This window comes from Agrilus planipennis, unplaced genomic scaffold (assembly GCF_000699045.2).
Source record: "Agrilus planipennis isolate EAB-ADULT unplaced genomic scaffold, Apla_2.0 scaffold92, whole genome shotgun sequence".
In the NCBI taxonomy this organism is placed as follows: Eukaryota; Metazoa; Arthropoda; class Insecta; order Coleoptera; family Buprestidae; genus Agrilus; species Agrilus planipennis.
In genome coordinates, this window is record NW_020438900.1 from 647723 (window position 1) to 672026 (window position 24304).

The 24304-nt window shown below is 34.1% G+C and overlaps 3 protein-coding genes across 3 annotated transcripts in view; all 3 read right to left on the minus strand.

Annotated features, from left to right (window-relative positions):
- The window catches only part of LOC108734943, a 25326-nt gene extending 19272 nt beyond the window's left edge, over positions 1–6054 (minus strand). Inside the window, exons 1-2 of the mRNA XM_025973278.1 lie at positions 5967–6054; positions 2094–2184 (exon numbers count right to left, since the gene is read on the minus strand). Coding sequence (XP_025829063.1) covers positions 2094–2184; positions 5967–6017 — 142 coding nt within the window. The 5' untranslated portion in view covers positions 6018–6054. The remainder of the gene's footprint in view (positions 1–2093; positions 2185–5966) is intronic.
- A 3128-nt stretch (positions 6055–9182) lies between these two features.
- Positions 9183–10593, minus strand: LOC108734956 (thioredoxin domain-containing protein). The gene is made up of 6 exons (XM_018466732.2): positions 10333–10593; positions 10087–10272; positions 9894–10032; positions 9671–9832; positions 9477–9602; positions 9183–9415 (listed from the first exon to the last, which is right to left on the minus strand). Exons 1-6 carry the CDS (start codon positions 10478–10480, stop codon positions 9250–9252), a joined length of 927 nt encoding a protein of 308 aa, XP_018322234.2. The 5' UTR covers positions 10481–10593; the 3' UTR covers positions 9183–9249.
- Positions 10594–10903: 310 nt separating this feature from the next.
- The window catches only part of LOC108734985 (tubby-related protein 4), a 43494-nt gene continuing 30093 nt past the window's right edge, over positions 10904–24304 (minus strand). The window contains exons 5-12 of the mRNA XM_018466766.2: positions 18733–19010; positions 15469–15693; positions 15150–15381; positions 14551–14804; positions 12719–14483; positions 12250–12440; positions 12006–12197; positions 10904–11821 (exon numbers count right to left, since the gene is read on the minus strand). Of these exons, the coding sequence (XP_018322268.1) occupies positions 11705–11821; positions 12006–12197; positions 12250–12440; positions 12719–14483; positions 14551–14804; positions 15150–15381; positions 15469–15693; positions 18733–19010 (3254 nt within the window). The 3' untranslated portion in view covers positions 10904–11704. The remainder of the gene's footprint in view (positions 11822–12005; positions 12198–12249; positions 12441–12718; positions 14484–14550; positions 14805–15149; positions 15382–15468; positions 15694–18732; positions 19011–24304) is intronic.

The window sequence follows — 24304 nt, forward strand, 5'->3', positions numbered from 1 at the left end:
ATAAAAGAAAGATATAAATCAGAGAAAATTTGGTGTTAATGAGGTGCTGAGTTTAAATATCAGATGTTCTTTAACTTATACCGCAACGCAACACTTAAATTTGCGTTGCTGGTATAAAGTCCTACGAGCAACACAATTAAAATATTTAATAAAAGAAGGATATGAATCAGAGAAAATTAGGTGCTAATTAGGTTCTGAGTTTAAAAATTAGATGTTTTTTAACTTATACCGCAACGCAACACTTAAATTTGCGTTGCTGGCATAACGTCCTAAGAGCAACACAATTAAAATATTTAATAAAAGAAGGATATAAATCAGAGAAAATTAGGTGCTAATTAGGTGCTGAGTTTAAATGTTAGATGCTCTTTAAATTATACCGCAACGCAACACTTAAATTTGCTGGTATAAAGTCCTATGAGCAACATAATTAAAATATTTAATAAAAGAAGGATATAAATCAGAGAAAATTAGGTGCTAATTAGGTTCTGAGTTTAAATATTAGATGCTCTTTAAATTATACCGCAACGCAACACTTAAATTTGCGTTGCTGGCATAACGTCCTATGAGCAACACAATTAAAATATTTAATAAAAGAAAGATATAAATCAGAGAAAATTTGGTGTTAATGAGGTGCTGAGTTTAAATATCAGATGTTCTTTAACTTATACCGCAACGCAACACTTAAATTTGCGTTGCTGGTATAAAGTCCTACGAGCAACACAATTAAAATATTTAATAAAAGAAGGATATGAATCAGAGAAAATTAGGTGCTAATTAGGTTCTGAGTTTAAAAATTAGATGTTTTTTAACTTATACCGCAACGCAACACTTAAATTTGCGTTGCTGGCATAACGTCCTAAGAGCAACACAATTAAAATATTTAATAAAAGAAGGATATAAATCAGAGAAAATTAGGTGCTAATTAGGTGCTGAGTTTAAATGTTAGATGCTCTTTAAATTATACCGCAACGCAACACTTAAATTTGCTGGTATAAAGTCCTATGAGCAACATAATTAAAATATTTAATAAAAGAAGGATATAAATCAGAGAAAATTAGGTGCTAATTAGGTTCTGAGTTTAAATATTAGATGCTCTTTAAATTATACCGCAACGCAACACTTAAATTTGCGTTGCTGGCATAACGTCCTATGAGCAACACAATTAAAATATTTAATAAAAGAAGGATATAAATCAGAGAAAATTAGATGCTAATTAGGTTCTGAGTTTAAAAATTAAGTGCTCTTTATCTTATACCGCAACGCAACACTTAAATTTGCATTGGCATAACGTCCTATTAACAACGCAATTAAAATATTTAATAAAAGAAGGATATAAATCAGAGAAAATCAGGTGCTAATTAGGTGCTGAATTTAAAAATTAGGTGCTCTTTACCTTAATACCGCAACGCAACACTTAAATTTGCGTTGGCATAACGTCCTGCTAGCAACACAATTAAAATTTTAATAAAGATGTAATCAAGAGTAAGAAAAGTTAGGTACGACTAAAAAAAAACACGTAAGAAAGAAGATTCGAAAATAGCCTGATAATTAAGTGCTAGCAGGACGTTATGCCAGCAACGCAAATTTAAGTGTTACGTTGCGGTATAAGGTAAAGAGCACATAATTTTTAAACTCAGCACCTTATTAGCACCTGATTTTCTCTGATTTATATCCTTCTTTTATTGAATATTTTAATTGTGTTGCTACCATAACGTTATGCCAGCAACGCAAATTCGAGTGTTGCGTTGCCGTGTAAATTAAAGAGCGCCTAATTTTTAAACTTACCACCTAATTGACACCTAATTTTCTCTTATATATATCCGTTTAATTTCATTGCTAGCATGAAGTTATGCCAGAAATGTAAATTTGAGTGTTGCGTTGCGGTGAAAGTTAAAGAACATCTAATTTGTAAACTCAGCACTTCATTAGCAACTAAAAACCAACTAATTTTGGCATTTTTTTAAATGCGATTTCCTGACTTTCCGTTTCTAGGGGGTCAGAGTTCTTATAGTGTATTTAGTTACTAATTTTCATAAATTTGCTCATTTAGTGTTCAAAAATCACAACTACACAGATTAATATCACTTACTTACCATTTACAGAATTCAACTTATAAACATGCTCAGATGTTTGATGAGATTGATGATAATAAGAATGACTAAACGTTGCACCAAAAATACTACCCTGAAATTGAAAGGGTAGAATAAATATGAACTCCAATAAAATAAATATATGCGGTAAGATCTGTTACTTATTATCTTCTTATCTGTTATTTCTGTGCTTAATAACAATTCGAAAGCAGAGGTCTTGGCATTTTACGTTCATTAAAAATGAGTGCGGATTGATTGGCCGCACGGTTAACGTAACGTAACAATAATATTGTAAAATAAAAAATACTTTATGTACGTATGTATGTCCAAAAAAGTTGAATTAATTAAGGGTCATTAAAACAAGCCATTAAAGACACGCAGATGGACATGTAGTAAGAATTGATTTTAAATTAACATTTAATATCTAAACAATATCGCAAATGAAATTTGAGTAACGCTAATTGTAAGTATATGGACTTAACACCTAACTCGTTCACACCCTTCTTGTAATTATATGCATCGCCTAATTGATCACTTATAATAGACGCCTTTAATTAGTATTAGTTTAATTTCGGAATAGACGTAAAACAAAATGTTGTGATAGTGACATTTAATACGGGACACCCTGTATTTTATATTTATAACGATGTGGCAAATGCACTTTATTATATAAAACATCCCGCTTGCAAAGAAATATTGTAAGGTGTTTCGTCAATTTCGTTAATGACCGAATGTCTTGTGTAAATAGAGGCGCGTGCATCAACCCCTTACCTTTAAATTTCCCACTGGAAATGTCCGAAGAAACCGGTAAGGAGGGTAAAAATTGACCTTATATTAACCGCATGAACGAGGTATAAAATTAGTTTTGCTATAAAAATAAGAAAAAATAAATAAAACTGTCAAAATTGTTTACAAATAATATAGATACCAACAGAGTATGGGTAGGTTAAGGAGTAATTCAATAAAAAGGAATTATTGCTTTGAATTGAATTGTTCAGTGGAGTTTTTAATTTAATAATTATTAAATTAGACACTTAAATGATGTTAAATTGTTATATTAATTAAAAATATTCAATATTTTAATGGTGCGATGAAGTTTTTTACGCTCTTTATCCTTCTCTACTTAAAATATCTGGCTGTTTGTCCAACGTCTTTATTTTTGTGCTATTACTGTTAAAAGTCGTTTATATTCAGTATTGTTGTTATGAGATATGAACATCAAAAACAAAATTAAAATTTCTTAAAACATTGCTTAGCTATTTTCTAATTAATTTTCTGTAATTTAATAGTTGGAGTGTGATGGTTCTTGTGGTGTTTTTATTAATTTTTTTGGGACTTTTGTATATATATATAAGACGTTCTATTGAATTTCAGTGTTTGTCGTAAAATATGAGCACTCATTTTTCAAAACAATTTACCCGAGGGTCTTTTCACGTACGCACATTCGCGTATTGTTGTATTAATGTCGTGTTACAATGTATAAAGCAAATGTAAGCGTTAATAAAATTAAAAGGTTCCTTGTGTCAATAGTATTTGGTAAAGCAGAACAAAATTAATCTTTCTCGTTTTCTTGAAAACGCGTCTTTTTAAAAGTCGCACAGGAAGTCGCACTATTGTCAAATGAAAGTGACATCGAAGGTGGCGTTTTCTCTTTGTTTCTTTGCCTTTTGATAGAATTAACAAAGAGTGCCGCAATATCACGTTGCACTAAATGAATAAGTCCCTGCCCACTGCGATATTACGGTGTAAAACGAACCCTTCTGTCTACAACCGCATATATTTGATACCATTTAGCAAATTGGACAATAATTGGTTATTTTTTCTTACAATAGTCGAAGCAATGTGCTTTTCTGTCAGATATTTAATATTCATTTTATTTTTAGGGCTTTATCTATAGGGCATAGATAATACATTAACTAAACAAACTTTGTTGATATTCTTTTAATTTATTTACAAATTATCTATGTTTCAATCTTTTATATTGCTTGAAGGCTCATTTGATGGATAATATAATTTATTGTTAGTAAAAGTGTTCATAACTGCAATGCTTTAGCCTGAACCAAACTATTTAATATATATGTGAAAATTTGGAATGCTTTTCAGCTAGCAAAATGACAATCCTGTTGAAAAATTTTAGTTGAAACAAAAAGTCCGATAGGTTTTAATATGTAAAGTGTATCTACATCTAGATGAATAATATAGTATTTAAATTCGAGTATGTATTAAACATGAGATTGTCTGCAATTAAAGAAAAATTTTTATACTGATCATGAAGTCATAGTTTATTGAATATCCTTGTAAGCTTGTGATTGAAGTCGCAGGATATTGTAATAAGGATGTTTGATGCAGACGTAAAAAAATCATCGCTAGACAGATAGAAAATTAAATAACGTCAAAATTGAAAATTGTCTTATTTCCTCATTAAAAGGTGAAGCAGTCTGATGGGGACGGGGTTGATGCGCTGCTGCTTATGGATTTTTGATTTTAGAAAAGTCAATTGAAAGGAAATGACTGTTCTTAACGAGTAAAGAAAGCATATAGACTTGGGTTAAGCATATCAAACATTAGGTTTTTATATATATTTTTTTTATTTTGAACAGCTAAGAACTTTTCGTTTGAATTTCTAATAATTTTGAATACGAAATGTGCTTAGTAGTTTAAGTTAATATGTACAATTGATTGTTAACTATTTTTTAGAAATTTCAAGAAAAAAATGAATGAAGTTACAAGAACACAATATTTTGATTATTTATTTTTCATACAAAATCATTTAGAAGCGTTCGAAATGTGGTGTTATAGGCGGATGATGAGGATATCGTGGGTAGAAAAGGTTAGAAATGAAGAGGTATTGGAAATAATAGGAGAACAGAGGACTCTATGGAAGACAATAAAAAATAGGCGAGATAGGTTGGTAGGACACCTTCTCAGGCATGAAGGTCTAGTCAGAGACATATTAGAGGCAGAAACAGGAGTTAGGAGGGGTAGAGGTAGGCCTAGATTAGATTACTCCTCGCAAATAGTTAAGGATGTGGGCTGTTCTAGTTTTAGGGAAATACGAAGATTAGCTCAGGATAGGAAAGTGTGGAGTTGCGTGTCCAACCAGTCTTAGGACTGATGACCTTATGATGATGATAAAATAAGTCTTCTACACATTCTTTATTTGTTCAGTTATACCTTTAGAGTCTATATATCTCAAAACATTCAACAAGGAAAATAAAATACTGTACTGTTTATTCTGGAAAAATTAGAAATAGCATCAAAATCAGAAACTGCAATATAAAATAATTATTAGCCTCTAGCTATCAGCTTTCAATCGAAATCCTTTATGATGAAGGTACCTACCTACGGGTCAAGTTTCATTACTTTTTTAGTATCAATTTTGTGGTACTCTTAGTGAAAAAGAAACATAACACTTCTAATTTGAGAAGTACATAAAGCGATGCCAATGAGACCAATTCGTAAAGCCTTTACAAGAAACAATTCTCTTTGAAGGAAACGTAAATAAATTAAACCGTGATCGTAAGGCCGTTTGAGATTATTATGGGACCGTCTAATACTACTTTATTAGAAAAGTTTGGATTTTAATTACTACATTTATGAGGAACTGTGATTTTTTTGTGTACCCATAAAGGACATTGCCTTCAATAACTATAAATTTGTTGTTCATCTACATCACTTTAATCTTTTGATGATTAAAATTCTGGTACCAAACTTATTATATGTCATTTGAAACGTTAACGTTTTACGGTTTAGAGGAAACAAATGAAATTAGTTTCAAAATGGTTTACAATACTTTTAATAGTAATCCAATTTATTTTAAATGACACACAAGATTATTTACGTAGGTGAATTTTAAGCTAAGGGAAAAACACTCACAAGTTTTGTTAGTTGTGTACCGGATGTAGGGACCTGTTGATCTTCGGTCATTCCTTGATTTTTGTTAATGATGCACAGGCATAGTCTTACAAAGCAAAATAATAAATATCACGACAATATCACATTGATTGATTTCGATACCTTCCAAACTTATGCACTTTAGAAGCTTTAGATTCGCTGATAACGGAAGCCGAAGGTAAAAGTCGCAAACGATATCTTATCAGGAAGATCCCTAAGGAAGGTATGACGCAGGAGTCTGTTTCACCTTCGCATCGACATCGGAATACCGTCCCACCCCATTTGAAGGGGCACGCCTACCTGTTTTCATTTTTCGCTGATTAAATTGTAAAATTATCAGAAATGACGAATCGACTAGGTACTGGAATTAAAATTCGTAGTCAAAACAACTATTTTATTCCATAAATGGTAATGGACTTTAAATATCGCATCTAAAATTTTGGATATAAATAATAAACTTTATTAATAAAATCATTCAATCCAAAGTTTTAAAGAATTGTTACTCTTCAAGTACTTAATCAAAGTTATGAATTCGAGAAAGATATTGATATGTTTTCACTCAAAGTTCTTTAATACTTTTTCAGTAAGTGATGGCTCAATTAAGAAACTGATAGTTTTGTTTATTAAAACAGTCCTTCTAAACCAATATTTTTTTAAAAATTTTGAAAATTTAAATATCAAAATGAGAAGCAAGTAAAAAAGTTTTCGGTCTAAAATGGTGGAGGCGCCTAGCTGCTTTCGTTTCTTAACTTTTCAATTAATTTTTTGAATATGCTTTCTTTTTCACTCCTTTGTTTAGTTAGTACCACTAAAAAGTCAGGTAACTTACGTTCAATACAATTTGTTTAGGATGAGCAAATTTTGGAAAGACTGAAACGAACAATTTAAATAAAAAAAATAATTCTTGCTCAGTTTTCTTCAATTGTGAACAATTTCATCGCATTTTGGTACATACAAATTTGAGTTTTGACAACTGCTAAGGGTAGAAAAATAAGGTAAATTATTTTAGTAAATGGACAACGGTTTAACGAAGGGTGCCAGTAGACGATATTAATTATGCAAACTTGAAGAGATTGTTTATAAAGTAGAAGGCGTGGTTTCGTGTCATTGGTAGCGAAGGACCCCTGCTGGCCAATCGTACTTCCGGTTACCTTATCGACGAGCCGCGCATGGCGCTTCTCTTCGACCCATCCGCCGCTATTTTGCATATTTTATTATTGCATTTTATATGTACCTATACGTATTTCCTACCTATTTGTAGGTAGACCCAAAGACCCTACGATATGCTGCACTATCATCTATCAACAAGGATATTAATTCTCTTTCATGAAACAGCAAAACCATTACAGATTTTTGAAACACAAAAGGTCTGATAAACAGTTATAGATTTCATTTTATCAGGGACGAATTGTTTCATCATATAATATACAATTTTAGTCAGTGGCTTAATCTGGTCATTCTTGTTATCAGCATTTCTTAACATCCGTCCAAGGATAATAACGCAATTGTTGCGAAAGGCATTTATTTCAATTCAGTTTATTATGGAACTTTTCCTTTCCATTGCAGAGGCGCAAAAAAGACAATCAATTTGAATGCTTTAAAGTTCATGTCAAATACCTTCTGCTGGAATCGCAGCCTCAGCCGATGATACTGTGGAGGTAGTTTTTTATTCTACGAAGTACCGAAAATTGTCCCTTCGTGCAGTTAGGCCCAAGCATACGTAAAAATATTCGCAATGCGATACTGATAAGCGGATGCATATCGATGTCTTTCCGTTAATTTTTTTCAGTTAAGTACAGGGCTGTGCTAGGAGCCACATTTACAATCTCTAGGAATCCCCGACATTGTAGATAATACTCATATAAGAAATTAGCTAGATCAACAGGTAAATTTGTATAATTGAGGCTCTACACTAAAGCTCGCAACACCACTTAAAGTTCGTTGGTACGTGGTCTGTATTTACCGTTATGTTTTATATTAAAGTGAAGAGATATTTGCTATCCAGCCCATACGTAAATATACCATTTTGAGACTTTAGTTACCTGGGTTTCAAGCGCGACAAAGGTTATTTCCAACATCTTTTTGGCTGTTGAAAATTTGAAAACCTTGAAAACTTTACAAACTCACTAATGTAGTTCCACAAAACAATATAAGTATATAATTTGAAAGGAATTACCACTGCTCGAAAAATTTGGTAACTGTCCTTCAAAACGGTACCTATTTATATAGCTTTAAAAGTTGATAAAGTTATGTCCCTTCTTTCCTCAGTTAAATGTTTATAATCCGAAATATCTTCGACTATGAATTTTAATTTGAAAAATCGAAATCAATTCAGTCAAAATTATATTTAGGTACCTTTACTTTACCCTTACTTTTTACATTCAGTTTTTGTTTTGATAAATAAATAATTAAGAATGAAATTTGTATTTAATATTAATAATTTTGTTTTCAGATAAATTCTAAGGAATGGAGGATGAAAGGAGATACAAGTTTTGTAAGTAATTAAAAGTATTTTTATATTCCTGTCTATAGTTGTAGTTCCTAATTTTATGGACACCCTATATAATAGCATATCGATACCTCACGCTTTGATTGGCCTTTTGTAATTTATATATTTTATGCTAAGCACCCTGTGTATACATACACTTATCTTTACTCGGTTTTTTATATAAATATTAGCTGATTTTCGCGGTTTTGCCCGCTTGCGATGAGGCAGAAGTAGAAATATCCTCCCTTTCGCACGCATGCGCAACGCATAGCTTGACCTCAGTCGCAAGAGGACATGCATAGTAGAGGCCATTAAGGCCATCTTTGTCTGCTACGCGTATGAAAACTATGTTAACTTGATACTGAATAGAAAATGTGATAATTTTTATTCCAGAAAGACTAAACTTTTGAGGAATAAAACAAAACATTCAATCAAAATCCACCCAATATCTTTTGTGGTATGTGCGCACATCAACGGACATTTTTACTTTATTACTACAGAAGATAACTTTTTATTTCTTATCATAGGGAATATAGGTTGATCGAATATATTGATACCAACAAACGAATAAGTTAAAAAAAAATTATGCACTCTCTAATGAGAAATCAAAGTTAATACAAAATAACAAAATTTCCAAAGTGGGATTACTATACTTTATGTTTAAACAACGATTTACGTTTCCTTTTTTCTTTTAATGCAAACAAACAACACACAATTTATTCAACATTTATTTTTCAGTACTGTTAGTGCTGACTTATAATTAATTATTAATTTTATTTATTTCTCCTTCTTAGCTGCCTTTTTTTTCGAACTGGGCTTTACACTGCTCTTCTTATTAACTAAAAGGGCTGCAATTAATCCAATAACAAAAGTCATACCACCAAATTGCCAAACCCACGGATTTTCTTTTAAATAAACCACTATTGCAGCAATAAGGTCATCACTAAAACAATAAATACAAAATTATTTTCCTTTAAGTTGAAATAGTTTCAAAAGCCACTTACAAAGGTGATTTAGGAACTGGCACTTTCTCAGCCCGAATATTTTTGTAAAATTCAGTTGCAAAAGATACTAACGATTTAACATCATAATTTCTTATTTCGTATCGATACATTTTCCCTTGTCTAAATCTATAAAAAAGATAAATAATGAAAGTAATGAAATAACCAATACACATCAAGAAAATATTAAACCTTACAGGATAAATGCGGGCACATCAAATACATCAAATCGGCGTCCTGTTGCTGCTCCTGTAGATCCCCTATTAACTCGAGCAATATTCATTCTAGTTTTTAAATGTGCTCCTACAGCTTCCCACCTTGCTTGTAAACGCTGGCAATCTACACATTCATTTGTGTAACTTAAAACCAAAGGAAAATAGTCACAAATAATATATTCATTCAACTTATTCACATACTTACAACATTACAAACCAATCCCCTGTTGTAGCTCCTGTTGCAGCTTGTGTTAAGTGTTCAAACGTTTCATCTGTTAACTCTTTTGCAAGTGGTTCTTTATTGTTTGTAAACGTGTGTAATATCATTTCATCATTAACAGGTCCTTTAATTTGAATAAAGCTAGTGTAAGACTAGAAATTTATGTCATTATTCTTACCATCATATAGAAGAGGTATTCCATGTCGAAAGAAGACAATGACGGGCTCCTTAGAAGGACTGTATAATCTTATAAGTTGACTGTTTTCTATCTTTACAACCCAGGCACCAAGAGCATCAACAAGATCTTCTCTAGTAGATATTAGCTCATTTTCAAATTTGTTGCACTCTTCACAATGGGGCTTTGCTAAACAAAAATACACTCAATATAATCACATTTGGGACAAGTGTAGTTGTTACAACTTACAAAACAAAACAACAACATACTTTTCGCTTCGTATTAAATTTAATAGTTCTTCTTCGGTAACTAGCTCCAATTTTTCCGAAGCTTTACTAAATAATATCATACAGAAAATAATCACAGAAGAAAATTGTCCAAATTTACCTTGGCGCATGGCAGTTGATATTATTAATTTATAATTATAAATAAAATTTCATTTAATGTATAAAAAAAACTGTTAAATGTTGTGCATGTAAACAAAAGTTACACACGTTTGGTTATGTTAACCTAAAACTTTCAGAAGTGGCTAACGTAGCAGCAACGACTGAAAGAGAATAGGATAGTGGTTACACAATCTCGTAATCAAATTTGCTATACAGGGTGCTCTACAAATACTCATTTATATTTACAAAACAATTGTTAATCTCACTTTTTGGTAGGGTATACCAGTCGATATCTTTTATAATAATAAATGTACACCATTATAAAACACAGTTTATTTGATAAAGAACATACTTATATAAGTAGGTACAAACGATGTGAAGACAGTATCAACGAAGTAAATTGACAGAGAACATATATAAACATGAAATTTGTTCATAATTTATTTTATCTACTGGTTTTTTAAAAGCCAAGACTGTTTTATTGTGTATCCGATCAATCAAAGATGTTTGCTAAAATAATGCACCTAAGGTGCACAATAACTCCAAAATTAGGAATTAAACACTGATTTAATTATCCAGACAACTAAATTATCACGCTAAAAAACTAATTAATTAGCAGTACGGTATTTTCGCAATTTTTTCAACAGGGTGGCTTCTAGTGAGAATGTTTCAACTCAATCTAAAATTTATTACAGACAGTTTTTGGAAATCTTTTTTGAAATGAACTGCGGCTTAAAATGTCACATGTGAATATTTTTGCTGAAGACTTTAGTTACCCAAAAAGATATATAGGTCAAAGAATTACTAAAATAAAGTCAATTAAAATTTGAGTCAAAATGAAACTGAGATTTTGGCCTTATAATTCTGATAGTTTCATTAGAATGGGTCAAATTCGCAATTTGTTGTGACTAACTTTAATTAATCACTAATTAATTAATTGAGCCAATCAATTATTATTGCACTTCATTAATTAACGAATTGCACCGTATTTTATACTATTGCGTTCACTTACATTTTAAAATTGTTAATTTTTTGTTAATATGACCTATCATATAGAATAAGTAGGTCTGTTTTAATTAATGATATTGGTACGTGATAATATGATATAGAAACAGTAACAAAAATAACATTCCGTATAAAGTATATAAAAAGCAATAATATAGTAGATGATCACGAAAACAACAACCGATTTTTTATTTTTAGTTATTTTCTTTTTAACTTAACACTTTTGACACTCATTTCAATCTCTGGGTTACATTTGCTAATGCCACGGCGAAAGCTTGCAGGGCCGAAAATGGGTACTGAAAGTCCAAAGTGTACGCGTTACCATCTATTCTTCCAAACTGCATTACCTTTGAAAAAAAGGAATGTCATAGTAATCAGTTATATAGAATATTTTAAGAAATAGAACACAAAAGTGGAGAAGTCTTAAAATGGCGATACTTTTTAAAATCATTCGCAAAGGTCTCTTCCTTTTTGCTTCTGTCTGATACTATAATACTTTTTGGAATACGTTTTTTCTATTTTAATACATACTTGTTTCCCTCTGAATTCAATTTGAAAATTTTTGGCAGATTCTTGCGTTACTCTCCCTCCAAAATCCAACTGGTACACTTGACTGTTCTCATTCCACATTGGTGCCTTGTTGTGCATTACAAACTCCCTTCTCTGGTTGGTGGTTTGGTTGTTACAGTTAGTACCGTTAGGTTCTATTTTCGCTCTCTTCAACTAAAATTTGTCACTTGTTCATAAAATGGGAACAGTTTCGAATTCATCCTACCTTTTGTCGTAACTGAGCCTTCTGAAACGTTTCCAAATCTTTATAATTCGAACCGTTACAAATCTCGTCTCCAGATGCTGTTATTTCATCGTCAGAACTGTCTAAATTTTTGTTCTTACGATATTTTCTATTGAGTAAAGGCGATGATAGGATGTGCTTTCTGATTGGGGAAGATGATTGAGGACGTTTTCCTAAAATCGAATAAGTAACAAAAAAAAAAAATAAAACGTGTGGAACCGAGTATATACGCACAATATAAGCGAAACTTCTTTAGTCGTAGAAATCTGGAATGGTATTTCTAGTTAAATTAAACAGTTACGTGATTTTTTCACAATAATCCTGTCATGCCGCGTAAAAAGAAGTTTCACCACAATAATTTATATACTTAAGGAATTTTTCACATTGAGCCATACTTTGAGGGTATCAGAGATATCAGTGTGAATAACCTATAAAAATATTGTGTACCTACCTTTTTTGCTTGGAGCCGGCGATGATGGGGAGCTCCTTGGCAGTTTAGGTGAATTAGGGGGTGTTAGCCTATCATCATCTCTCAGTCTTGTTATTAAATTTTCTAAAGTACTTAGCGCGTGACTATGAAACGAAAAGTTTCCTCTAGATGTGCCTTCTGAGGACTCAGTGATCTGATTGGCGTTGCCCTTTGACGGCATTTTGTAGTTTTCATGTTTATATTTACTTCTGCCTCTGCTCCTGACATCGTCAGCCGTAGCAATGTTGTCGCTTTCGTTCTTTTTCCTCCTCGCCAGCGGTGATTTGGATGAGAAGAAACCCCGTTTTGTCGGTTCCCGTTTAGGATTGTCGTTGGATTCAATAGGGTCGGCTTCTTTGCCTTTTTTAATGGCTTTTGAACCAGGTGACGTGATATTAGGTTCGCATTCTTGTACTTCTTGGTGACTGGGCATATTTTTGAAATTGGGTGGATCCCTGTTAGGAAATATATCAGTCGAGTCTAAACTTTTCGATTTTCTGCTATTTTGAAGTCTCGAAGCGTTCATCGCATTTGATTTGCTGTCTTGTAGATGTTTTCGACTTTGTTTCCTTTGTTTCGTCCTTTGGTTGACCAGAATGAGTCTTTTGGGGGCATCTTTTCGTAACATTTGCAAAGCCACTTCGTTTGGTACCAGATGGGGATCGACCATATCGAGATAGCCCACGCTACAGCTTCTGACCATTGCCTCAGAAAGCGCGACGGACGCTGCTATCGATCTTGAAGAAGTATTCGGATGAATGTCATCATTCAGTTTTTCGTCGTTCTTTAATGAATTTTTTCTGAAATGCACGGATAAGTCCTTCTGGTCGAGTTGCTTCTGGGGACCTTTGCTGTTGGTATCATTCTCTGCACAATCAGGTCCTGTATCATCTCCTGTTTGTTCTTTTTTTAAATAAAATAGTTTGCGTTGATCGCTGTTGTTAACTGTGAGATTAAGATGCAATCCGCTGCGAGCCCTTTCGCTATGGATTATATCAGCTTTGATATTTTGAACATTGGTGGTATTGAAGGAATAATCCGTGTTGGAGAATGTTATCATGGTTTGTGCTGGAGGTCGATCGAAAATAATGTCACTCGGGGCAACTGCGTTTTTTGGAGATTGAAGAGCAGGCACTGAGCCTTCACAACAAAGTGGAGAGACCGCGTGCCTTTGACCTGGAGGGTTTGACGAGCCGCTTCTACCATACTGACCCATAAAACTAGTACTTTGTACATTACCACTTGCTCTAGGTTGTACTGTAACTGGACCGTTTAGACACTGAGGACGGATAGCTTCATGATGAATAGGAGGCGGTTGACTTGATGATGATGATTCACCTTCACAGGATTCCATCTTCGATAATACTGCTGTTGGGCTACTGCAGGCAGTTTCCGATAACTGGGTTTTTAGTTGGGAAGTCGCTCTCTTGAGTTTGCTGCATCTGGGGGACATAGGAGCTATGGGGGGACAGTTATCTACACCTTTGTTCATTTTGAGCCTCTCTTCTAAATGAGCCAGGTCTTCTTCGTCTTCCGAGAAAATATTGGGGTTAAAAGTTGGGTCGGGACCTTTTGGAAAATCGTCGCGCAATTCAGTCATAACCAGGGTCATTTGGCGCGGTTGTAAATGAAGTAGTGAGGTTTTGTATGTTACTTGACCTAAATTGGCAGGCACGGAATCAACAAGACCATGAATTTTGAACTTTGTTCCCCATATATTGGACGTAACTTCAACAAGACGGACGTGCTGAAAAAAGAATTAAAATCGAATCGAATTGTTTCTGCAAAGGTCTCCTTGGTATTTACGGTTTTACCTCTGGTAGAGTGTCGACATATGCCAACTCTTCTCCTTCGGCATCTCCAGAATTTTGACCTGCAGTTTTATCGTTTTGAGATCTTCCTCGGGACTTGCTTCTTTTTCCTCTACGCCTTTGCATCCTTGGAGATGCTGCACAACCTTCTTCCCGATCACTGTCTGACGATTCGCTGTTCATGCGACTGTGGTTGTTCGAAGGATTGGATGATCCTGAACTTTTTGATTCGGGTGACAAAATTTGTACTCCAAAATCTAAGACAACACCATTAACGATTGTCCTATTACTTTTTTTTAAACGGTATTTTAAACTTAATTTCTTTAATTTATATTTTGAATTCATCCCGCGACAGATACGAATAATACACATTGGAGTTTAATAGCTTTTAAAAGATTGAGATCAAGTTAAAAGTAACCGATACAGAAACAAAAATTTGATGTCATTTCTTGCTTTAAAAATTCCTCTACAGAAAGTCTCTATCTTGGTTTATCTTACCATTAATGCTTTGTAAACGGTGATATTAATGGATTCATAAAAAATTGGATACAATTGTTAGGATGATATCTTAAAATAAAAGAGAATAAGCCGGATTTTCTAACCTTCAACCTGAGGATCAAATATCACAAATTCTGGTCTAATTTTGCTTGTTTTCTTCCCCTTGAGTAAAGGTACAAGTCCGCCCAGGTATTCCAGGTAAAGCGTGTAACAAGTCCCTGAAGTTAAATTCGTTTCGTCGTCATGACGAATCATGGTACAGTGCAATCTCACAGATGACCCAGATGGGGGTTTTGACACAAACTCCCTGAGGGCATTCGCCTCTGGTACAGAACTCTGGCAAAGATGAGAAATTTTATTTTTTTAAATCAAATTGGTAAAAATCCAAAATAAACTTTAAGAACGACATCGTGGAATAATTACCCGAATTGTTTGAGAAAATAGACCAGATATTGTGTTCCTAATTCTTGGTGGAAGGGGTAGTTGTGGTAGTTGACATTCGTGACGAAGAGCATTATGAATACACAGGCGGCAGAAAAGTTGGAGGGTAGCTATTCTTCTGGATACCCAGGCAATATGAATCTGAGTTCCTGTTGCCAGGAATATTCTTTTATCGTTATGTCCCCAAGTAAGGGCTGATACTGGCGCCTACAAGGGAAATAGTTGTAATAAAACTTAGTAAAATAGGAAGTGATCAAAATTCAAATAGCTCGTGTGTTTTTTCTTGTTGAAAACTACAGTAGAAGCCGCTTATAATAACATCGAAGGGAAATGACAAACACGTCATACTAAGCGGTAGTCATACAAAGCATAGTCTTAGAAAATAAACAACTTTCTATTTTGGTTAGTTATTTAGCGCAATTGAGAGAAAAATTACAAATTCTATATATTTATTAACAGAAAAAGAAACAGAACGATGAATTATAATATCAATATACTTCAGAAGGGTCAAAAAAATGAGCGAAAATGTTATTATTAATCATTTGGGTCACTATAGCCGGATATGATTTCTTGATAATTATTCATAATAAATGTCATTTTAAACGAAGTCATTATATCCAAACTTCCCTATAGAGAATTTACTATGTAAACCAAAGTTAACACTGCAATTACTTCATATTAAACGAATTCCACTGTATCGTGGATGTTTTAGAATCAAGCTTTTATTTTGAGAGCGATTTTTCAGATATATAGCAATAGTCACGATCCAAGAATTGCGATTTGTTATGAATAGGATTTACATTCTGTTATTGATATATGGTGGGTTTGTGTCCCCGGGGTTGGACAAATCCGAATTGGATGACAAATATTTACGTTCGATACTTGTCGAACTTTTGTTACGAAATGGCAGTGGTGGTGGTGCTTGTGCGTAATTTATTAAAATGGCTCGCTGAGTAGCCGTGGACAATAGATAGGGATTTATTTCGTACGCGGAAGTACATTTGCCCCGGGGGACCCCTAACTAATGGTGCCGATGCGTTACGAATATACGTATTTAGAGTGGGGTTGTTATTGTCCCAAATTAATGCGACGCTACGCATATCCAGGGGGATGCGTTGCCAACGTGATAAATTGCCGGAAATGCTTAGACAGACGAAACAGGAAATAAGAAGCAGAAACAAAAATCTGAATCAGTACATATATACCAATACTAAAAAAAGTAGTTGGGAAACTGTTCTAGATGACTTATTTAACTATTTAAATAACTTATTTCTGTTTTGATATATTGAACAGAGACAAATATTTTAATAGATGATTATTCGAGTAGAATTATACGGCTTGTGTTGAAAAGATACATTTTGAAATGAACCAATTCCATCAAGCATTCTAATCCTTTCGTTAATTTGTGTGGGCAATTTTGTTCTAATTAATTAATTGTGTTTCAAGTATCCTACAATAGGAAAAGCTCTAAAGGTAATTTGAATTTATGAGATCGCTCTGAAGCATAATAAACTAAATTGGAATTCTGAAGGTCGTGGGCTCCTTCTTAATACATTATTTAGTAATGATTTTCTAAACTTATAATTTACAATTATTCACTGTGTCAACTCCAAAGAGAAATGATAGGCCAAGCTATAGAACACCGAAAATACGAAATGAATAAATTCATGAATATTTAAAAAGGACATAAAATGGTGTATTTGTGGACCTATTTGAACAATTCGTTTTTGCAATTTGGAATAGAATAAAGGGTAAAGGTCTAGATCAGTGATTCCCAACCGGTGGTTCCCGAAACCTTGAGGGTTCGTAGTGTTTGCAGAGGGGGTTCGCGAAAATAATATTGTAATGGCGAATTTTTTAAAACGCCATTAAAATCAAAAGCAAAGCAAAAACACAAAAATTAAAGAACACACCCACTGTAAAACAGATTGTTCGCTGCCTGTTTGTTAAGAAATCCATAATAAATTTCAATATTTTCATTTCTTTTTTCCTTATTTGTTTTTCAAAATTACTTCATCAATATCAAATTATATCTACAATTTTATACATTAAAATTTATTCCTCTTATTCAAGTAATCAAATATTATTCTCTTTTTATTACAAACATTTATTTATATTTAAAACATTTTATCAATGTGATTAGTATCATGTTCTGCTTTATATTTAAAATCATTGCAGTAGACAAATTTTCTCGGACCTTTCTTTTGGTTCGCGAGGAAAAAAAGGTTGGGAAACACTGGTCTAGATGATGGCCCCCACCACCGAAAGGGAGGGATCGAAAGAGGGGGTCTCCCCCACCACTGTACCATAAAAAGTTCGTGGCGGTCTCACCCCATAAGAAGTTATAGGGGTTCAAAATTAATAAGTGTGACAATTTTTATACGTTTCTAGGCATGTAAATATTTATACAGTCTTTCCTAAACAATATTCAAAGGTAAAACTAATGGAAAAATTATTTAAATATCTTTAGCAATAGGGCAGATTAGGTTAGGTTAGGTTAGGTTAGGTTGTCGGGTTTTGTTCAAGTGACCACCCTCTTTCGATCCTCCACCTCCACCCGCTCGAAAATATTTTTTTTTATTGAATTTTATTTGAATTATAGTGTACGAAAATTGTCAAAATAATCAACTTTCAACCCGCATAAATTTTTATGGGGGTGAGACCGCCACGACCTTTTTATGGTACAGTGGTGGGGGAGACCTCCTCTTTGGGTCCTACCCACCCCCACCACCCTTCGGGGGTGGGGGCCATCATCTAGACATCTATCGAATAAGGAATTGTAAAAGGAATCATACGAATTTACAGTTAATATTTAATTAATTAAAATGTATATGTACATATGTTTAAGTTTCTCACAACTACTTCGATTTTGAGCTTCCTGAATAAAATATTTAACCACTATCTTCTTAACTTTCTACAAATTTTAGTTGTGAATAAGAATTTTTGATTTGATTTCAAGTTTGTAAGTCAATGCATTTTTGCGAAAAAGAAAAATGGATAAATAAGATAAACGGTCTTGGTTAAATGTCAAAATTATTTTTTTTTTAGTACAGAAGCACATCGTTCTCTCAGTTTTCCCCTCATTTTTCATAAAAAAAAAACAGGGAGTTGTTATCGAGCTAGATTAAGTGCTTTAATGTGCTCGGCTTCCCTCTGAATTTTCACGTGCATTTCAAACAAAACAAAGTCCTTTGTTATGCACCTGCATGTATACATACATATGTATAAACATACACACACGCTTACTTGAGTGAAGGGGATGATCGTAGAGTACAAAAGTGTTCCCTTCTCGTTAAAGAACTTGAGCGCGCTATGATATTCCGTAGTAGTACCCTGCGCGTTGGTACCCTTGTCTTCTTTAACCGTTCCCGCGATTGCCAGGATTTCCCTTGAATTACTCCACTCCATGCACAGCGGACCCTGCAGGTGCGTATCGATTTGAACCGGTGAGACGTCGTCAAATGTTTTCAGGAGATAGACGAATCCGTTCTGTAGACACACGGCCAGGACAAACTTCCGCTCCGCTGGAAATAACCACGTAAAAGTAACAAGAGGGAGAATAAAATGGGATAAGGAAGAGGAAGCGACTGATACGTAAAGGATCAATTGTCCATTTAAATACTCGTTTAACCATAAATCCTAAGACAATTCCTGTAGTTTAGTGAAATATTTACGGTTTACAATGTCCCTGAAAACTGCGATCCAAATGTAATGGTCAATTTGGTAACTGTACATGTTCATTTTTCTGTTTGAGGTATAATCATCATAAGGTCCTCAGTCCTAAGACTTTCCTATCCTGAGCTAAACTTCAAATTTCCCTAAAACTAGAACAGCCCACATCCTTAACTATTTGCGAACTGTAATCTAATCTGGGTCTACCTCTACCCCTCCTAACTCCTGTTTCTGCCTCTAATATGTCTCTGACTAGACCTTCATGCCTGAGAAGGTGTCCTACCAACCTATCTCGCCTATTTTTTATTGACTTCCATAGAGTCCTCTGTTCTCCTATTCTTTCCAATACCTCTTCATTTCTAACCTTTTCTACCCACGATATCCTCATCATCCGCCTATAACACCACATTTCGAACGCTTCTAACCTTTTCTTTTCCGCCGCTCCCACTGTCCATGTTTCGCACCCGTACAACGCCGTGCTCCAAACATACACCTTTAACAACCTTTTTCGAATTTCTAAATTAACCGTTCGCGAGCATAGAAGTGACTTCTTTTTATTAAAGGCGACACGACCCTGCGCTATCCTCTGCTTTATATCCCTACTACTCCTTCCATCCTGACTTATCTGACTTCCTAGGTATCTAAAATCAGCCACTTCTTCTAATTTTTCGTCTCCTATCTTTATATTCGCTCTTTCCCTACTTTTTCTTCCCTTGCATACCAGTATTTTAGTTTTACTTTTATTTATTTTCATACAGTACTGATCTGTCAGTACCGCTTCCATTTTATTTAAAGCTATCTCTAGGTCCCCCTTGCTAGATGCTAATAGTGCTATAAATAAAAATGAAAAAAAAAATTAAAAATTATTTCTATTAAAGCGGTATTGAGTTATCTATAAAAAGAAACTGGGTTTATGCGTGACCTACATTAAATAAATTATGAATTTCTATCGCCCAAATGCCAAGCTCAAAATTAGTAGCCCAGAATCAATAACAATCTCAAAAAGTAATGTACCTATACCATTAAATTTTTTTCGACGAACCCATTGAGCAAACTTGCAAGTAATGTTTCTAAATGTGAGCGCCAATTCTCATAGTTTTTGTTGCGAATTCTAACGAAAAAGAATCTCGACCGTTGACATCCATTCTTCAGATAATTAGTCAATTAGGAGATAAAAGTATTTTCAAAATGGATTCGATCGAATTGTGTTTTTGATGTCTTGTAATGCTGTCTACGTTTTATGCGGCAAGACAACATTCGGGTCGATAGTACGCCACAAAAATTTCTCTTGGCCTCTAAAAGTGAGATAGAATGAATTATTTAATGAATATTGAAAGGATTTCTTGCATGTACTGTGAACTGCTTTATATTTAAAATCATTGCAGTAGACAAATTTTCTCGGACCTTTCTTTTGGTTCGCGAGGAAAAAAAGGTTGGGAAACACTGGTCTAGATGATGGCCCCCACCACCGAAAGGGAGGGATCGAAAGAGGGGGTCTCCCCCACCACTGTACCATAAAAAGTTCGTGGCGGTCTCACCCCATAAGAAGTTATAGGGGTTCAAAATTAATAAGTGTGACAATTTTTATACGTTTCTAGGCATGTAAATATTTATACAGTCTTTCCTAAACAATATTCAAAGGTAAAACTAATGGAAAAATTATTTAAATATCTTTAGCAATAGGGCAGATTAGGTTAGGTTAGGTTAGGTTAGGTTGTCGGGTTTTGTTCAAGTGACCACCCTCTTTCGATCCTCCACCTCCACCCGCTCGAAAATAATTTTTTTATTGAATTGTATTGGAATTACAGTGTATGAAAATTGTCAAAATAATCAATTCTCATAACTTTTTATGGGGGTGAGACCGCCACGAACTTTTTATGGTACAGTGGTGGGGGAGACTTCCTCTTTCAATCCCACCCACTACACCCCCGAAGGGGGTGAGGGCTATAATCTAGACCTTTGCCAATATAAAAACCAGGAAATGCCTAGCAATCTATATCGACCGATCAGACAGAAGCTTATCAAATAAAGTGAATAAAGATGCAGTCAATAAAAAGTAATACAAAAATTACAAGTATTGTTTCTCATTGACTAGAAAGCAACCATATTTAGATTATAAATAAAACATTATATTAACTTCTGGAGAAATTTAGACGTCAGTCAACTAGCCCAAAAACTAGCAGCACATATGACAATGATCGCAAAAGCCATTCTCAATTTATCCTTATAAATGCTTAGTACCTTAGAATTTTACAATTTATGTAATCGTTATTGTTGTACGGTAAACATGCTAAATTGCTTATTTATCTATTTTAAACATTCCAACCAGTGTTTTTTTTTAAAGAGGCATTTTCTTACAGATAGGTAAAACATTCCGAGTGTACTAGCCACATTAAAATAATTTTCATTTACAGCTATACAAAAACGTTTTTACATCCAGATTTCTTTTGCCCTTTGGATATAATAATGTTTTATTATCGTACAAGTGTTATTAATTTATAAAATAGCTAATTTTCCTTGACATACATGGCTTGTACCTACAGGCACACATTCACGTTTGACTATTCAAACGTGAATTGTTGAACGTATTAATTGTTTGAACCATATAGAAGAGAAATGCATGTACCTTTTATAATTATTTTTGCAATATTTGTTACGTAAACAGTGGAATTTCGATGATACTAACAGTTTTTTCTTTATCTACAGGATGGAGATGCAGAACAAAACTCTCCCAGAGGAGAACCGGAAATCTTGGTTTGGATCAAAAACTAGTTATAGTTTGGACCAAAAGGAAAAAGGGTGAGTTGTTGATATCCACCAAACTTTTACTGCAAAAATTTTGTAGGCTTTTTCTAATTAGTTACGCATACATTATTTACAGTTACCGTGTCGTAGTAATCCTGTGCCTGTAATTTCAATAATAATTTAAAAAGTGAAAGGGAAACAATCGTGTATTGTTGTGAACGGTCAATTCAAGTCGCTACAATAAACTAACATGTAACCAATATATGCATGAAATAGTTAATCAACGTTATGACGTTGTTTAGTTAATTAGTTTTATTGGGACCGATTAATTAATTCTATCTTAAATGTTTCTGATAGCGCTTAAACTTTCGTAAATAAAGTACTCTAAAGGGTGGTTCACGCAACTCCATTTCAGGTCCGAGCCGTGTGCGCCGAGTGCGTATTACTGAGCGTAGGTTTGCATTCATGTAACATCGAGTGAAATATAATAAAAAGTCAGGATTTAACGTACAAACTGTCAGCTGCCATATCCACACTTCAGGTTTGAGGCACGGCCTGGCGTGATATATTTCATAAAAAAAGGGCAGTACAATTTGTCTCAGTGCTTTAGTCCATAGCCGGGCAAACTCGGCTCTTTTGACTCCCGAGTGCTCCTCAGGTATAGCCAACGAGCTCCTCATTGCTCCTGCGATTGCGAGCGAGATGATTCCTTCCTTTTCTTATCCCTTTCATTTCATAGGTGAGTCCCCTCTTCCATAGTCGAACCCAATAGCATTACGAACGTAGTCCGGCATGCTACCCCTGAGCTGCGGGACGATCATTAGAAAATTGTCGTAGATACTATTTGAGTTGCGAGAGAGGCTTCGCTCGTCTACGGGATGAAGGGGCTTGATATGGGCGTGGAAGGGAGAAGAAAAAGAGGAATCGATATGGGCCATTACTGCTTACTCTCTCGTACTCATTGAAGGGTATGCAGTGACCCAAACTAACCTCAGGTAGAGGCTCCTAAGAAGTTAAAGTTTGGCCGGCTCTAAAACGGTGTAGCGTGAACCATCCTTTATTATGTTACCGGAAAGCGGCGCTGGAATAGAAACTAACGTAATAATAGCATACAGAAAACGAGTGTAATTGATGTTGTTGCACATCTTCAATAAAATAAATTCAAGAGGGCTAATGATGATGATTCAATCGCATGTTCATGTACTGATGGCTAGTTTTCAACGTAACCATTCTGTGTAGTTAAGCTTTCCAATAGCCTCTTCATAAAATGTTGTTGCTAGACGTTGTCTTGAAGCTACTTCTGAGTAGGGATGCGGGAAGAGCGGGGAAAAGATAGATCGGAGAGCCATGAAAAGCAAGTTGTTCTGATTCATGGTCCATTAAAATTGTTCAGAGAACCTTTGGGTAGCTCCAGCGCTCCGACTACAGTTGTTGGTATCATGGATCAGAATAATTCTGGAAGGTCAGCACGGTTTTTGTTTTTGTTAGGTCTTCCGAACTAGCTCCGATTGATTTCTATCTTTTCCCTGTCTTTTTCGCTTCAAAACTGATAAGTGGGTGCTTCTAGACGAGGATTTGGGAAAGTTTGTCTATAGGTACCACAAATACCTCAGTAGTCAGAATGATTGTGTCGAGGACTAACCATAAGTATATCACTATTAGTGATAAAATAATTTGTTTATACTCACTTGACTTTTATTTATGCTGCAGAGGAAAATAATCAAAAGAGAGTCAATATCATCAAAATATCGTTATCAATGGGGTTAATGCATCATCATTTTCTTACTTAAGAAATGAATTAGAGTACCCATAACTTATAATATGGAGCAAATCAGACAAGGTCGTTTTACACTTGACAGAAATTTTTAAAGTGCTTAGCTACCTACGTATTTGTTGATAGTAATCAACAACAGGGCGAAATAACATACAACATACACAATATTTGTGTTTATTGAAACGAATTTTTTAAAATCAATATTGCTTGTATGTTACGTGTAAATAATTGATTCAGTTAATTGGTTTTTATATGTTTTTTTTTTTATTAAACTTAAATACACGTTTCTGGTTTTTATGCATTTCTTGGAAATTACCAGTTGAAATGGAATATTTTCTCCCGGCGACCGTATTGCAATAAATAAATAACATACGTAAGTGAAAACCGTATACAAACGACAAGAAAAACGATGTCTGAAGTGAGTAGTCAGCCTACTTTCTCGTCGGCCCTTGTTCTTCAGTCTTTAGCAATAATTTGCAAAAGTTGTACCACACAGAACTGCAATCAGGCGCCTCAATCATCTTATAAATCGCTTATGATTGCTTAAATGCACAAATATTACAACACAACTGATTTCATAACAGCAAATCATTCTTCATTCTATTATCTCTATTACCATATCTTTAT

Excerpts from the sequence above, each read along its gene's own strand:
- LOC108734956 (XM_018466732.2), bottom strand. The coding sequence starts at position 10,480 with ATGCGCCAAGGTAAATTTGGACAATTTTCTTCTGTGATTATTTTCTGT. Across the intron at positions 10,273-10,332 it reads GTATGTTGTTGTTTTGTTTT|CAAAGCCCCATTGTGAAGAG; the intron begins GTAAGTTGTAAC and ends ATTTTTGTTTAG. Across the intron at positions 10,033-10,086 it reads AATACCTCTTCTATATGATG|GACCTGTTAATGATGAAATG; the intron begins GTAAGAATAATG and ends TTCAAATTAAAG.